The 16,758-nt window shown below is 41.8% G+C and overlaps 1 protein-coding gene across 1 annotated transcript in view; it reads right to left on the bottom strand.

Moving 5' to 3' along the window:
* LOC134357021 (cadherin-related family member 3-like) overlaps positions 1 to 14,758 on the bottom strand; it is an 88,083-nt gene extending 73,325 nt beyond the window's left edge. Inside the window, exons 1-3 of the mRNA XM_063068331.1 lie at positions 14,728 to 14,758; positions 11,921 to 12,123; positions 5,628 to 5,793 (exon numbers count right to left, since the gene is read on the bottom strand). Coding sequence (XP_062924401.1) covers positions 5,628 to 5,793; positions 11,921 to 12,123; positions 14,728 to 14,758 — 400 coding nt within the window. The remainder of the gene's footprint in view (positions 1 to 5,627; positions 5,794 to 11,920; positions 12,124 to 14,727) is intronic.
* Between the last annotated feature and the right edge of the window lie 2,000 nt (positions 14,759 to 16,758).

The raw sequence follows: 16,758 nt of genomic DNA, 5'->3' as shown, positions 1-16,758 counted from the left end.
AAGACTTTTCCTTGAGGAAACCATACTGACAATGACCTATTTTATCATGTGCCTCCAAGTACCTCATCCTGAGACCTCATCTTTAATAATAGACTCCAACATCTTCCCAAACACTGACACCAGACTAACTGGCCTATAATTTCTTTTCTTCTGCCTCTCTCCCTTGTTGAAGAGTGGAGTGACATTTGCAATTTTCCACTCTTCTGGAACCATTCCACAAATCTAGCAATTCCTGAAAGATCATTACTAATGCCTCCACAAACTCTTCAGCCACCTCCTTCAGAACTCTGGGGTATACACCACCTAGTCCAGGCGACGTATCTATCTTCAGACCTTACAGTTTCCCCAGAACCTTCTCTCTGGTTAAGATAACTTCACATATTTCATGCCCCCTAACACCTGAAACTGCCACCATACAGCTATTGTCTTCCACAATGAAGACCGGTGCAAAATACTTATTCAGTTCATTCTCCATTTCCTTGTTGTCCTTTACTACTTCTCCAGCATCATTTTCCAATGGTCCAATATTCACTCTCACCTCTCCTTTACATTTTATGTATCTGAAGAAACTTTTGGTATCCTTTTTAATATTATTTCCTAGCTTACTTTTGTATTCCATCTTTACCTTCTTAATTACTTTTTTAGTTGTCTTTTGTAGGTTTTTAAAAGTTTCCCAACCCTCTAACTTCCCACTAATTTTTGCTCTATTATATGCCCTCTCTTTGGCTCTTAAGTTGCCGTTGACTTCTCTTGTTAGCCACAGTTGTGTCATCTTTCCTTTAGAAGATTTTTTCATCTTTGGGATGTTTGTATCCTTTGCCTTCTGAATTGCTCCCAGAAATTCGAGCCATTGCTGCTCTGCCGTCATCCCCGCCAGCGTTCTTTCCCAATCAGCTCTGGCCAACTCCTCTCTCATGCCTCTATAATTCCCTTCACTCTACTGTAATACCGATATATCCAACTTCAGCTTCTCCTTCTCAAATTTCAGAATGAATTCGATCATATTATGATCACTTGTCCCCAAAGGGTTCTTTTTCCTTAACCTCTCTAATCAATCTGGTTCATTACACAACACCCAGTCGAGAATAGCTGATCCTCCAGTGGGCTTAACCACAAGCGGCTCTAAAAAGCCATCTCATATGCACTCTAGAAATTCCCCTTCCTGTAATCCAGCACCAACCTGAAATTCCCAATCTACCTGCATATTGAAATCCCCCTTGACTATTTCAACATTGACCCTTTGGCATGCATTTACTACTGTTGTAATTTGTAGGCCACATCCTTACTACTGGGGTCTGTATACTACTCCTATTCAGGTCTTTTTACACGTGTAGTTCCTTAGCTCTATCCACAATGATTCATCACCTTCCAACCCTATGTCACCTCTTTCTAATGATTTGATTTCATTTTCTTCCAACAGAGCAATGGTGCTCCCTTTGCCTTCCTAGCTCTCTTTATGATGCAATCTAACTATTATATTAATTCTTCAAATTCAGTCTGTGGCCAGGGACGAGAGGCTGTGACTGAGACTGGGACAAGTAGGAGGATGAGAGGTTGTTCTGGAGGAGTCTCAGCCCTCGACTTGCCTACAGGTCTGCAATTGTTGCTCCCCATGAGAATGAAAGCGGAGGCTGTAAGAAGGATAGGCAACTGAACCATGGCATGTAGCTCAGGGAGTCATTCAGGTGGGTGGAGGGAAGAGAAATGTAGTTGTAATTGAGGGTAGCATAGTCAGGAGAACAGACAAAACTCTGTCACAAGATCAAGAGTCCCAAAGGTTCTGTTGTTTGTCATGACAGAGAAGACCCAATGGTCTAAGTCTAATCGTATGTTTTATGGTCTTATGGTCTCTAATAAAGTAATGGACAAAAGTATTTAACATGTGAAGCATTGTTTTGGATAAATGACCAATACTGAAATTTTAAGATACTTTATATGCCAGGCTGATAAATGTTCTATTGTTTTGGTCCCAAAAGAAATTTTTGATTTCAAATGATGTTATATATTATATATATTTAAATGATTGGTTCAAAAAAACTGTGTATATTTCCAAGGAAGTCTTATTCTCTGGTGAAGTTAACGGACAGCTGAATGCTCCCAGTCACAACCAAAATCATTCTGCCATGTGTTGCTAGGAGATGCGCAGAAATCTCCTGAGTAATCACTCCTGGTGTGTTGTGCACGGCTTGCAGTTAATAACTTCCCTGATAATCTGTTTCTATATTTTCATTCTTTCATGCTAGTTTTTATAAATGTGTGATCATGATTTGCAACTTAGAATGGCAGAATAAAATTAATGACAAAATCAAACATCACTCAAATAGTGGTAATGGCCCTTGCATTTATATTAGTTATCGAATCAGGAATTACCCTAGCGGAGTCAAATCATATCTTTCTTTAACCAGGGCCATACTCAATGAAAAAAGACCAAAAATTCATCTCTTAACTGTATTTTCACTTATTCTTACATTTGCACAATTGTCTTGAGTGAAAATGTTTTCTCATTAACTTGATTTAAATCAGTTACTCAGTTAAACAGATGTTTGCAGCAAAATCAATAACGAAAATAGAAAAAAGTAACTTCCTAGTTCAGTGCACTTAGCAAATACAGAAATGTATCAAAGTTCCAGATAGCCTGAGTCAAAATTAAACAACCTAGAGAAAGTGTAATAAAACCCTTTCTTCAGTTGTAGTTTAGACCATTGTGGTCCCTTCTCTTTAAAGTTATAATCGTGATCTGCAATCTCAGATGTGCATAAGGTGATGACAAGTGCACCAGAAAGATGACAGTGGTCCTTGCACTCGAATTAATGCCAAATAGAATGATACTGGACTTCTTAATGGGATTGACTCTTAAGGATATGTGCATCTGTAACAAAGACAATATTTACTATTTAAAAATTATCATCATGAGTCAATTACCTCTGAGAACCTTGCCCTCAAAATATTTGGCCTCAATTTACCCCATAATGATCACACATTCTTAGTGCTCATCAGTATGATGTAAAATATTTATGCCAATACGATTACAAACCATTGTTCTGGTTTTTATGTACTATTACACAGAAATCCTTGCCAAAAGCACTGAAGTGCTGGATCTAAAACATAAACACGAGGAATTCTGCAGATGCTGGGAATTCAAGCAACACACATCAAATTTGCTGGTGAACGCAGCAGGCCAGGCAGCATCTCTAGGAAGAGGTACAGTCGACGTTTCAGGCCGAGACCCTTCGTCAGGACTAACTGAAGGAAGAGCTAGTAAGAGATTTGAAAGTGGGAGGGGAGGGGGAGATCCAAAATGATAGGAGAAGACAGGAGGGGGAGGGATAGAGCCAAGAGCTGGATAGGTGATTGGCAAAAGGGATACGAGAGGATCATGGGACAGGAGGCCTAGGGAGAAAGAAAAGGGGGAGGGGGGAAAAAAACCCAGAGGATGGGCAAGGGGTATAGTAGCGGGACAGAGGGAGAAAAAGGAGAGTGAGAGAAAGAAGGTGTGTATATAAATAAATAACGGATGGGGTACAAGGGGGAGGTGGGGCATTAGCTGAAGTTAGAGAAGTCAATGTTCATGCCATCAGGTTGGAGGCTACCCAGACGGAATATAAGGTGTTGTTCCTCCAACCTGAGTGTGGCTTCATCTTTACAGTAGAGGAGGCTGTGGATAGACATATCAGAATGGGAATGGGATGTGGAATTAAAATGTGTGGCCACTGGGAGATCCCGCTTTCTCTGGTGGACAGAGAGTAGGTGTCAGCAAAACGATCTCCCAGTCTGTGTCGGGTCTCACCAATATATAGAAGGCCACATCAGGAGCACCGGACATAGTATATCACCCCAGCCGACTCAAAGGTGAAGTGTCACCTCACCTGGAAGGACTGTCTGGGGCCCTGAATGGTGGTAAGGGAGGAAGTGTAAGGGCATGTGTAGCACTTGTTCCACCTACAAGGATAAGTGCCAGGAGGGAGATCAGTGGGGAGGGATGGGGGAGGACGAATGGACAAGGGACTCGCGTAGGGAGTGATCCCTGCAGAAAGCAGAGAGGTGGGGAGGGAAAGATGTGCTTAGTGGTGGGATCCCGTTGGAGATGGCGGAAGTTACGGAGAATAATATGTTGGACCCGGAGGCTGGTGGGGTGGTAGATGAGGACCAGGGGAACCCTGTTCCTCGTGGGGCGACGGGAGGATGGAGTGAGAGCAGATGTGCATGAAATGGGGGAGAAGCGTTTGAGAGCAGCGTTGATGGTGGAGGAAGGGAAGTCCCTTTCTTTAAAAAAGGAGGACATCTCCCTCGTCCTGGAATGAAAAGCCTCATCCTGAGAGTAGATGCGGCAGAGACGGAGGAATTGCGAGAAGGGGATGGCATTTTTGCAAGAGACAGGGCGAGAAGAGGAATAATCCAGATAGCTGTGAGAGTCAGTAGGCTTATAGTAGACATCAGTAGATAGGCTGTCTCCAGAGATAGAGACAGAAAGATCTAGAAGGGGGAGGGAGTTGTCGGAAATGTTTCAGGTAAACTTGAGGGCAGGGTGAAAGTTGCAGGCAAAGTTAATGAAGTCAACGAGCTCAGCATGCGTGCAGGAAGCAGCACCAATGCAGTCGTCGATGTAGCGAAGGAAAAGTGGGGGATAGATACCAGAATAGGCGCGGAACATAGATTGTTCCACAAAGCCAACAAAAAGACAGGCATAGCTAGGACCCATACGGGTGCCCATAGTTACACCTTTAATTTGGAGGAAGTGGGAGGAGCCAAAGGAGAAATTATTAAGAGTAAGGACTAATGCTGCTAGACGGAGCAGAGTGGTGGTAGAGGGGAACTGATTAGGTCTGGAATCCAAAAAGTAGCGGAGAGCTTTGAAACCTTCCTGATGGGGGATGGAAGTATATAGGGACTGGACATCCATGGTGAAAATAAAGCAGAGGGGTCCAGGGAACTTAAAATCATCGAAAACTTTAAGAGCGTGAGAAGTGTCACGAATATAGGTGGGAAGAGATTGAACAAGCGGGGATAAAACCGTGTCGAGGTATGCAGAAACAAGTTCGGTGGGGCAGAAGCAAGCTGAGACAATAGGTCTGCCAGGACACGCAGGTTTGTGGATCTTGGGTAGGAGGTAGAAACGGGAAGTGCGAGGTGTGGGAACTATAAGGTTGGTAGCAGTGGATGGGAGATCCCCTGAGCAGATAAAGTCGGTGATGGTGTGGGAGACAATGGTCTGGTGCTCCTTAGTGGGGTCACGAGCGAGGGGTAAATAAGAGGAGGTATCTGCGAGTTGTCGCTGTGCCTTGGCATGGTAGAGGTCAGTATGCCAGACTACAACTGGATGTTTTTTTTGTATAGATCTCAACCCATCTCAGATGATCAGACTAGAGGTATTTATCCTATAAATACAACCCTGTTAAATAATCTATTGCATTGGATCAGGCTCAGATCCTTAATATGTATCAGGTATTACCTGGACTGTCCCTAGTTTACTACAGTGTATTTTAGCTATTTGTAATGTGCATTTGCTAATGAGAAACTACTTAATTTATGGTACTCACAAAGAGCAATGACTTCCAGACACGTGTATTTTTTAATACATACTAGGTACCTTTTTAGTCTGGAATGATCTGCCGGAAGTAAATACATACCTTGGTTACCCAAAGTTCCCAGAAAGAAGGGCGGCTCATTTACATCAAGAATCTTGATTACGATGGTTTGGGAAGCTGAACTACCCTTCTGGTCTTTCACGAGCAGTTGAAGTGTGAAACGTGGAGTGCGTTCAAAATCAAGCTCAGGGCTGCTTGTTGTCACTAGCTGTTACAAAAAGCAAAAACACAGTATTAAGTAAAATTAAGCATATAAAAACGGCATTCAAATATATTGATGAAAATTTCAGGTAAGATTATGTTATATTCCATTGTTCTCCTTTTAGGCATATAGATGGGGTAGCCAGCCACAATCTTTTTTTTTCAGGGAGAGTTTAGAACTAGAGTACATGTGTTTAAGTTGAGGGTGGAAATACTTACAGGAGATCTGAGAGCAAGTTTTTCCACACAGCGTATCTCTATATATGGAACAGGAGGAGGTGGTAGGGTTCGATATAACCATAATGTTTCAAAAACATTTGGATAGCTACCTGGACAAGAAATAAATTGAGGCATAGGGACGAAATGTAGGAATTTGACCTATATTTCAGTCATATCCTCCCCATGGCGTATATAAGTATTTTGGTCAGCATGGATGAGATGCTGAAGAATCTGTTTCCATGCTATAAGACTTCATGACTCTATTTTAGGTGTTGGTGTTATACGAAGTTACTTCCTCTCAATGATCGTTTGAGTTTCAGTTCAATCATTCATGTGGGAGCTGGTGGACCCCATTGCGGCTGCTGGTGACCACATCCGCAGCAAGGGTTGGCTGCTGGAGGAGCTCGGGCTTAAAGTTGATGAGTTGGAATCTGAGCTTCTAATGCATCAGGGAGGGAGAGAGTTACCTGGAAGCTGTGTTTCAGGAGGTAGTCACGCTGATTACATTAACTACTTCAAATTCAGTCTGAGGTCAGGGACAAGAGGGCGTGACTATGAGTGAGGCAGTTCGGGAGATCCGAGAGGTGGTTCTGGAAAAGTCTCAGCCCTTGAGCTTGACCAACAGGTCTAAGGTTCTTACTTCCTGGGCAGTTGGGGGTGGGGGCTATAAAGATAAGCAACTGGACCATAGCACCATGGTTAAGAAAGCCATTCAAGAGAGAGGAGGGAAGAAAAGTGCAGTTCAATTGGAGGTGGTATGGTCAGGGAAATAGACACAATTCTCTGTTGCAATGATTGAGAATTGTCTTTGCCTACTGATGCCCAGATTTGGGACACCCCATCTAGCCCCCAGAGGAATTTGGAGTGGAAGGGGTAAGATCCAGTTGTCTTAGTCCATGTGTGGACCAACAACACAGGAAGAACAACAAAAAAATTCACTGCTGAGGGAATTTGAGCAGCTAATGACTGAAATAAAAAGCAGAACCAAAAAGGTAATTGTTGTGTCTCTACAACTGCCTATCAATATCAAAGCTGCACCCTCTGTAACATGCTGGTAGAGGGAGTTTTATTTGGGTTTTTAGTGCTGGAAATAGTTACATTCCGACACGTCTCATTAGCGGCACAGAAGCATGGTCGCATTGTTTATTCCAGGGACCAGCTGCTTGCGCTTATGCCGGCCGGTTTAGCAAGCAGAGCAGCGGACACCCCTGCTGAAATCTGGAGGAAAACACACAGAGGATGCAGAGGGGGATCACAAAGTCAAGGAAAGAGGACCGGGTCGAGACAACAGAGACTTATGGAGAAGAGGAGTTCAGTGGGTAATAAAATGGACGAGTTTACGGCGCTAGCCAGGCGTCAGAGAACATTTCGGGAGTGCAATGTTATGTGTTTCACTGGAACGGGGCTGCATGAGGACATACCCGATCAAAACTTTTCCATGGACGGCTTCCAGAACGTTCGGGCTGACCGGAAGTGCACTGAGAGCGGTAAGCGTAAAGGAGTTGGGTGCTTACTGTTCTGGTTAACAACAGATGGTGCAATCCGGGTCATATTACAATCGAGGAACGTGTTTGTAGACCGGATATTGAACTTTCCACTGTTGGACTTCTGCCACATTCCACCATGATACAACACTTGGCGGCACGGGAGGTCGTTCCTGCCTGCGGCCATCGAACTTGCAGCTCCTTCCGTGGAGAGTCAGACACCCTGAGCCAATAGACTGGTCCTGGACTTATTTTCCATCTGGCATAGTTTGCATTTTGTTGTTTGATTGTTTGTGGTTTTTGTATTGCTATATTCATGCTCTATTCTTGGTTGGTGCGGCTGTAATGAAACCCAATTTCCCTCGGGATCAATAAAGTATATCTATCTATCTATAAGAGCATGCACACGGGAGATGGCTTTAACCGGTGTATTCACATTGCAGAGAGAGAGAGAGAGAGAGAGAGAGAGCGAGAGAGCGAGAGAGAGAGAGAGAGAGAGAGAAAACAATGTGCATGCGTAGACAGCAGATCAATACATAGTGCTGGGGGGGGGTCATTGCTCTAAAAGAAATAGGTCCATACATTACATTTCCTCCCCCTTTAGATTAATGCAACATAAAACTGTGTATGTACAAAACATTCAATTTCCCTTTCGTAAACCATATTCCAAATAAATATGCTTTCACAATAATGGTCCATAACTAACTTCACTAACTTCAGTCTTTCGGGTGGTGCTCTGTTTCTTTCAGGATAACGCCTCTGGACCTGTGGAGTGACATCAGGTCTGGTAGGAGTCTTATCTAAGAAAACATTCTCGGCTGCCAGTGTCACGTTGCTGTCAGTGACCTGATCATCACTGAGAGGTAAGTCCGGTGACTGTAATGGGTCCGTCTTATTAGATGCAGTTGACTCAGGCGTGCTCTTTGTTTGAGCCTCCAGTACCTGGTCCACATGATGTCTCCATGTCTGATCTCCAATGTCCACTGTGAACAGCAGTGGTCCAGTTCTTGTAGCTATCCTGCCGGGTGTCCACTGTCTTCTTGGTAATCATGTACTAGGATTTCCTGCCCAACCTCAAAGCTCCTTGCTGCTTCACTTGGCAACTGGCTGAACTGTTTATTCTGCACTTCCCTCCACAGGTCTGGTTTCAGGAGGTCTATTCAGGATCTCAGATTCATGCTCATGAACAGCATTACAGGTGTTTGATTTATTGTTGCATGAACAGAGTTCCAATACACAGAAAGGAATTTGTCCACCTTATGCTACAGAGAAATGTCCTCCTTGTCCATCACTTTAATTGACTTCTTAAAGGTTTGGATAAACCTTTCAGCTAACCCATTCATTGCTGGGTGGTGAGGAGCTGACTTGAAATGTCTGATGCCATTTTTCTTCATGAAGAGACGGAATTCTACTGATGTGATTTGTGCTCCATTGACACTCACAATTTGTTCAGGTAAGCCATTTCTGGTGAAGATAGTCCTCAGGGTGGAGACAGTCTTTGCTGAGGTGGTTGACTTCATTGGTGTGACCCCTGGCCACTTCGAATTAGCATCCACAGCAATCAGAAACATGGAATCCATGAATGGCCCAGCAAAGTCAATATGTACTCTTTGTCATGGTGATGACGTCTACTCTCCCAGGTGTAACAGAGCCTATGGGGTGCATTTTGAACCTTTTGGCATCCTGAGCAGCTTTTAGCCATGTCTTCAATCTATTTATCTATTCCTGGCCACCACACATACCTTCAGACGAGACATTTCATCTTGAAGACTGCCAGAGACATTCCAGAAGTCACCAGAATAATGAACAGGACAGAAACTTTAGAAATAGGTAAAAATGTAACTTCAGGAAATATGCAGAATTGACAAGAAGTTAGAGAATCAGACTGAAGGTGTTATACACAAAGTAAGTTAGATGAGCTTATACTGCAGCTAGAAGTCCACAGGTATGACCTTGTGGCCATCAGAAGGTCATGGTTGAAAGAAGACCACAGCTTGGAGCTAGACATCCATGGATACACATTGTATCAAAAGGACAGGCAGAAAGGCAAGAGAGGTGGGGTGGCTTTGTTGGTGAAATATGAAGTCAAATCCTTAAAAAGAAGTGGCATACTGTGGATCTGGAGATGTAGAATCCCTTGTGGATGGAGCTAAGAAATTGCAAAGGTAAAAACACCCTGATGGGAGTTATATGCAGGCATCTGAACAGTAGCGAAAATGTGGGATACAAATTATAACAGGAGATTAAAAAGAGGCATGTAAAAATGGCAATGTTACAATAGTCATGAGGGATTTCATTGTGTAGGTACATTGGAAAACTCTGGATTGTGCTGGATCCCAAGAAAAGGAATTTGTGGAATATCTGCAAGATGGCTTTTGATTAGCTTATGATTGATCTGTGAGGACAGCAAGTGGACAGGGCATATTTTACATGTTCCCAAAATTAGCTGGGATTTTGGCAGAGACTGAGGCTGCACCGTCCTTCTCACAGCTGGTGCACGATCACCTATCTTCGCTGTCGACAGAATTCGAGCGTGACTTCTCAACCGCAAATGACCCAAGACGTGTAAAGGAATAGGTCAATGACCCATTTGTGAATGTCCCTGGTGAATCATCCATGTCAGTGCAGGAAGAAGATCAACCCCTCGAACTTGCAAATGATGGTGGGCTGAAAAGTATGTTTGACTTAACATCTCTGCCGGCATTCTGGATCAAAGTCAAGGCTGAATATCCTGAGATACCCACGAAAGCACTGAAAACGTTGCTTCCATTTCCAACATCATATTTCTGTGAAGAGCACCCGCTCCCCACTGGTTGGCCGGTCCACAAGAATATTGTCAATATTAAACCGGTCCGCAGTGAAAAAAAGGTTGGGGACCCCTGGTGTAATGAACCAGATTTGACTATGGAGCTTAAGGTGAAGGAACTCTTCAGAGACAGTAATCATAGTATGATACAATTCACCCTGCAGTTTGAGAGATTGGATATACTGGTATCACAGTTGAATAAAGGTAACAGCAGAAGCACAAGAGAGGGGCTGGCCAAATTTGATTTGAAAGACAAGCAGTCCAGCGGATGCTGGAAACCCAAAGCAACACACACAAAATGCTGGAGGAACTCAGCAAATCAGGTAGCATGTATGGAAATTAATAAACTGAGAATGTTTCGGGTCATGATGGGAGTTGCACTAAGGCGAAGGTTAAAGACCTTTCAAGTGAGACCGCCGGAGACACATCTGCTTAGTACAGATCAGACAGGTGGGTGTGACTGCGGCAGTGTGTCTTCAAGCCTTACACAATAGGGGTGTCGGAGACAGACAAGGTAGGAATAACTGAAGGATGTGAAACACAGCCACCAACTAAGGGACAATTGTTTTACTAACTTCAAAGCAGCATCAGTTGTCAGCTTGTCTATTCCATTAACTTTTCAGACCTCTATTGTAAGGAATTGAAGCATATGCAATTTACCAAATGGTATTCGTAACTGATAAAGCTGGTTCTATATAAAAAATAGCAGTTTACTGTTCTGGCCTCAGAACAGCATTGTGACAGGAGTCATGCGTTCTCCTGCACAAGTAAAATGAAGTGTGGTTAAGTTGTATGTGAGCATGTGTTCTGGGTCCAGGTATTTTATTTTATTTTCAGTGATGAAAGCATGATATCGCAAAAATTGTACGAAGCTAGCGGATTGGGAAGCTTTTAAGAATCAACGGAAGACAATCAAAAAGTCATAAGGAGAGAAAAGATGAAATATGAAGGTAAGCTAGCCCAACAGTATAGAGGATACCAAAAGATTGTTCAGATATATAAAAAGTAAAAAAAGGGAGGTGAGAGTGAGTATTGGACGGCTGGAAAATTACACTAGAGAAGTAGTAATGAGGGAACAAAAGAAATGGAGGATACACTTCAGAAATATTTTGCGTCAGTCTTCACTGTGAAAGACACTAGCAGTATGCCAGAGTTTTGAGAGTGTCAGTGGGCAGAAGTGAGTGTAGTTGTTATTACTAAGAAGAAGGTGCTTGGAAAGCTGAAAAGTCTGAAGGTAGATAAGTCACATGGACTAGATGGACTACATGCCAGGCTTCTGAAAGAGGTAACTGAACACATTGTGGAGGCATTGGAAGTCATCTTTCAAAAATCACTGGACTCTGAAATGGTTCTGGAAGACTAGAAGATCGCAAATGTCACTCCACTCTTTAATCACCAGCCTAATAATGCACATACATGATAGTTTAATGTATGTTGGAAATTTCATAACACAATTAGCTCTTCAGGTAATGTTTTTAAATGTTAATTTATTATTCTGTTAATAAAAACAATACAAGCAGTTTAAGAGATTGCCTAAGGCATTTTTGGTAATGAAGCTAAAAATGAAAAACATTTAGCAATTTTTTTAAAAAGAAAGTTTGCAAACAAATTGCTGTGAAACTTACATCCCATTGATTTGTTGCATTTGGAATTATGTCAAATGGATGTTCAGCTGGATCAGCATTAATGATAACTGGACCACCAACCAAGTTATCTCCTGTCGCCATGGTGGCAGTGATAGTGGTGAGCAGACGATGCACTGGTGTATCTTCCCGTATCTCCAGATTCAGTGGGTTCACACCTGAGATAGTTGGTGCATTGTGTGTGCCTCAATAAATGAAAGAAATATACAAGTTTCAAAGCAGGTACACATATGAGCATGTAATTTTTTACTCCTTTCTATTAAAGTTGAATTAACAACACTGCTTATGTGACTTAGGCTGAATGGTCTACTTGTTCTCTCCAATCGGAAAGTTAGTTTTTAGTCAAATGGCCACAATGAAACTTTATATAAACTCATATTTTTATCCAGCTTTTATACAATAAACTTTGTGTTCCATTGATACTTTTATTTTTAATTTTAATTAATTTCAATACTTAAGTTTTCATAATTTTGTCTTCCTCATTCAAAATATATATTTTAATTAACTCTTACAGTAACTAACAGGGATTTATATTTGTCACCATTTTCCCATTCCACAGTCTATCTACATGTCCTTGTCGCTTCCAGTGGTCTGCAGAATTATTCCAAATCTATCATCATCTGCTAATTTAGATTTTGCTCCCTGATGTCATTAATAGACACGGTTTACTATTGTCACTTGTACTGAGGTACAGTGCAACTTGTCTTGCATGCTGTTCACACAGATTATTGCATTACAACAGTAGTACAAGGTAAAACAATAACAGATTGCACAATGAACGCATCAGCATTACAGAGAAAGTGCAGAGTAGGTGGACAATAAAGAGAAAAGCCTTAACAAGGTAAATTGTTATGTCTAGAGTCTATCTTACTGTTCAAAGGGATTGTTCAATAGTTGTATGACAGCTGGAAAGAAGATGGCCTTGAGCCTGGTGGTACATGTTTTTTGGCTTTTGTATCTTCTGCCAGATGGGAAGGAGAAAGAAAAGAAAATGCCCAGGGTGGGTGAGGTTTTTGGTTAAGCTGTCTGTTTTACTGAAGCAGCAAGAAGCACAGAGCCCATGGAGGAAAGGCTGGTTTCTGTGATGTGATGGACTGCGTCCACAACGATCTGCAGTTTTTTGTGGTCATAGGTAGAACAGTTGTCATACATGCCATGGTGCATCTAGATACTTTTTTATGGTGCATCAATAAAAATTGGTAAGGATCGACAGGACAAGTCAAATTTCTTTAGCCTCCAAAGGAAGTAGAGGTGGTGGTCAGCTTTCTTGGTCTTGGTATCAACATGGTTGGACCAAGAAAGACTAATGGTGATGCTCACTCCTAGGAACTTGAAGACATCAACCCTCCCAACCTTAGCACCATTGATGGAAACAGGACATGAGTGTCACCCCATCCTAAACCACTTCCTGAAATCAATGACCAGCTCTTTGTTTCACTGACATTGAGGGATGGTTATTGTCATGACACCATTTCACCACACTGTCTATCGTTATTTGAGATAGGGTCCACTATGATGGCACCATACTTGTGGATAAATTTAGAGGAGAATCTGGCCACACAGTAGTGAGTGTAGAGAATAATTGTGGTGGAGGTATTGCTCCCTATCCTTACTGATGGTCTATTGGTCAGGAAGTCAAGGATCAAGTTGCAGAGGGAAGTGTTGCCTCAGAGGTCTCAGAGTTGGGCGATGAATTGCTTGGAATTATGGTATTGAATGCAGAACTGTAGTCAATAAAATATATTCTGACATACTGTAGATGTTCCAGGGATGTGCATGGAGTGAGGGAGATGGTGTTTACTGTAGACCTGTCTCAGGAAATGATGAATTGCAGTGGGTCAAAATTGTCTGGGAGGCAGGAGTTAATTTGTGCCATGACGAGCCACTCAAAGCTCTTCCTGATGGTGGATGCCAGAGCTGCAGGATGGTAGTCATTAAGACACGTTACCTTGTCTTCCTTTGGCACTGGCTTGAAAATAGGACCCTCACATTCAAGCATGGAAAGATTAAAAAATACCCCCACCAGCTGATCTGCATAGAATCTAAGGACACTTGAATATCAGTGATCTCAAAACAGAACCCTACAATCTATTTCTGAATGCTCCAACAAACTATTCTTTATATCCATTTACTTTTACTTCCATACTAAAAGAAATTTATTGACAGTACATCTTCGTTTAACCACCTCCCCCAAGGCCTTTTGCATGATTAAACCACATAAACGCAAACTATAGGCACTGTGTGCCCCTCATCGACACTTTACCTCTGCTCCTTGGTATGGATTAAGTGATTAATATGTTCTTCAATCGTAGACTGCAGGGACATTTATTGTGTAGTTGTTCATTTACCATAATTAAGTGGTTCGTTGATCCTTTACCGTCATCATCACAACAACAGAAGTAGCTATTAACTAATTCATAACTTTCGCAAAGAAATACAAAGTTATTGCAAATGTCTACATTGAACTTAAGCATATGAAAGAAGGAGCAAGAGCAGGCCATCTGGTCTGTTAAATCTGCTCTGCCATTGAATAAGATCATGACTGCTCTGGTTGTGCATTCAGCTCCACCCACCTGCCTTTCTCCCCTTAACCCTTAATTCCCCTGGTATGCAGAAATCTATCTAACTATGCCTTAGAATAAATATAGTTAATGAGTTAATGTCTACTTTTTCCCTCAGCAGAGAATTCCACAGGTTCCCTACTCACTGGGAAAGGTGATTTCTCTTCATCTCCACTTTAAAACTATTCACCTGAACCTGAAAGCTACATCCTCTAGTTCTTGTCTCACCTGCCAGTGGAACCAACTTTCCTGCCACCATCGTATCTATCCCTTTCATAATCGTATGCATTTCTATAGGTCCCTCTCATCCTTCTCAGTGTCTGAGAAAGCAGACACTGTCTCAGTTACCATGGAAAGAAAACACCTACAGCAATCACGTCTCATTTTATTGCTGAAAATAATATAATGTTCTGGCAAAGTTGTATTAAACACACAAAAAAGTCACATCCTTTTTTATGAGGAAAGCTGTTACTAAAATAAATATTACTAACTTTTAATGATATCTTTTGTATTATTTCATGAGTGAATTAGTTCAGTAAACTATTAGAATGTAGTAATCCACAAGACAATAGTTAGCATTTCTGTAAGTTTTTAAAGGCCAATGACTGTGATGAAGGTGAACACAGCTGTTATCAAATTCATTCTTAACTGATAGCATACGACTTGTTTATTTCTGCTGTTGGTAATATTATTAATAAAGACACACAAAAGCTATATAAGCCACTTTAGAACTACTAATATTATAATTATAAAGTCAAATTGGTGAACTTAGAAGAGAGTGGAATATTTAGTATAAAAAGCTGACCTGTTAATGATGTGAATAAAAAGATGACAAACAAATATTTCTCCATGTTTTCTTCAAAATAAGTGTGTTAAAACACCGTAGGAATGTTGATCAGTTTAGCTGCTATCCTCAAGTCTGTTTTATTTGTTTGCAATTTTAAGGTTGAGTCGTTTCCTGGTGCCCAACACAAACACTGGCTGGTCACACCCTCTGAACCATAGAGAAGGTGGCTTAGGAAACAGGTACTGTGCAAAATTTGCCTCTCAATCACAGGAGTATCACAGTTCGAGTTTAGCCCAAGTGTATGTTAAGAAATATGATATTCTAAGCAGCAGCATTGTCTCCTGTTCTAGCCAACATCTAAAATCTTATTATATGAACATTTTCCAATACATTTCAAAACACAAGGAATGATTGACAAACCAGCCTATTAAGTTAGCTTATACGCAGTTTTGTAGCTACATGGACTGTACTTGGCAACATGGAAAAGGTTTGTAATACCACACTTGCTCATGTTCAGCTCTATATCCCACTCTGGCATCTCAAGAGTTAACTCTTAATGAAAATCACAGCTTGTTCAGAACTGGATTTCCCCATGCATACAGAAAGAGGAATCTCTGCTTCATTAAACATTACTTTCTATTTGAATCAATCCAGGAAGTTTCTTTGCACTGCACAATTTTGCTTCCCATTTATTTCATATTTTCTTGCACCATGGAAAGAAACCATTTGGTTCATTGACTCGTTGCTGATTCGAAGCGCATTCCCACATTTATTTCCTTATAACCAGTTCTCTCTCACATACCCATCCACAACATCTTCCCCCACACCACGTATACGACTCCCCACCCCGAATTTTCTTGCCTGCTATCTACACTCAGGGTCGTATACAGTAGACAACTGACCTACCAGTCTTTGAGATGTGGGAGGCTGTTGGATACAAAGAAAACTCGTTAGATTCTGGACTAGTTCCTGAGGATTGGAGGGTGGCTAATGTAACCCCACTTTTTAAAAAAGGAGGGAGAGAGAAACCGGGGAATTATAGACCGGTTAGCCTAACGTCGGTGGTGGGGAAACTGCTGGAGTCAGTTATCAAGGATGTGATAACAGCACATTTGGAAAGCGGTGAAATCATCGGACAAAGTCAGCATGGATTTGTGAAAGGAAAATCATGTCTGACGAATCTCATAGAATTTTTTGAGGATGTAACTAGTAGAGTGGATAGGGGAGAACCAGTGGATGTGGTATATTTGGATTTTCAAAAGGCTTTTGACAAGGTCCCACACAGGAGGTTAGTGTGCAAACTTAAAGCACACGGTATTGGGGGTAAGGTATTGATGTGGATGGAGAATTGGTTAGCAGACAGGAAGCAAAGAGTGGGAATAAACGGGACCTTTTCAGAATGGCAGGCGGTGACTAGTGGGGTACCGCAAGGCTCAGTGCTGGGACCCCAGTTGTTTACAATATATATTAAT

This window comes from Mobula hypostoma, chromosome 15 (assembly GCF_963921235.1).
Source record: "Mobula hypostoma chromosome 15, sMobHyp1.1, whole genome shotgun sequence".
NCBI lineage: Eukaryota > Metazoa > Chordata > Chondrichthyes > Myliobatiformes > Myliobatidae > Mobula > Mobula hypostoma.
Note: the sequence above shows the minus strand (reverse complement) of the source record. Positions and strands in the feature narration are given on the sequence as shown.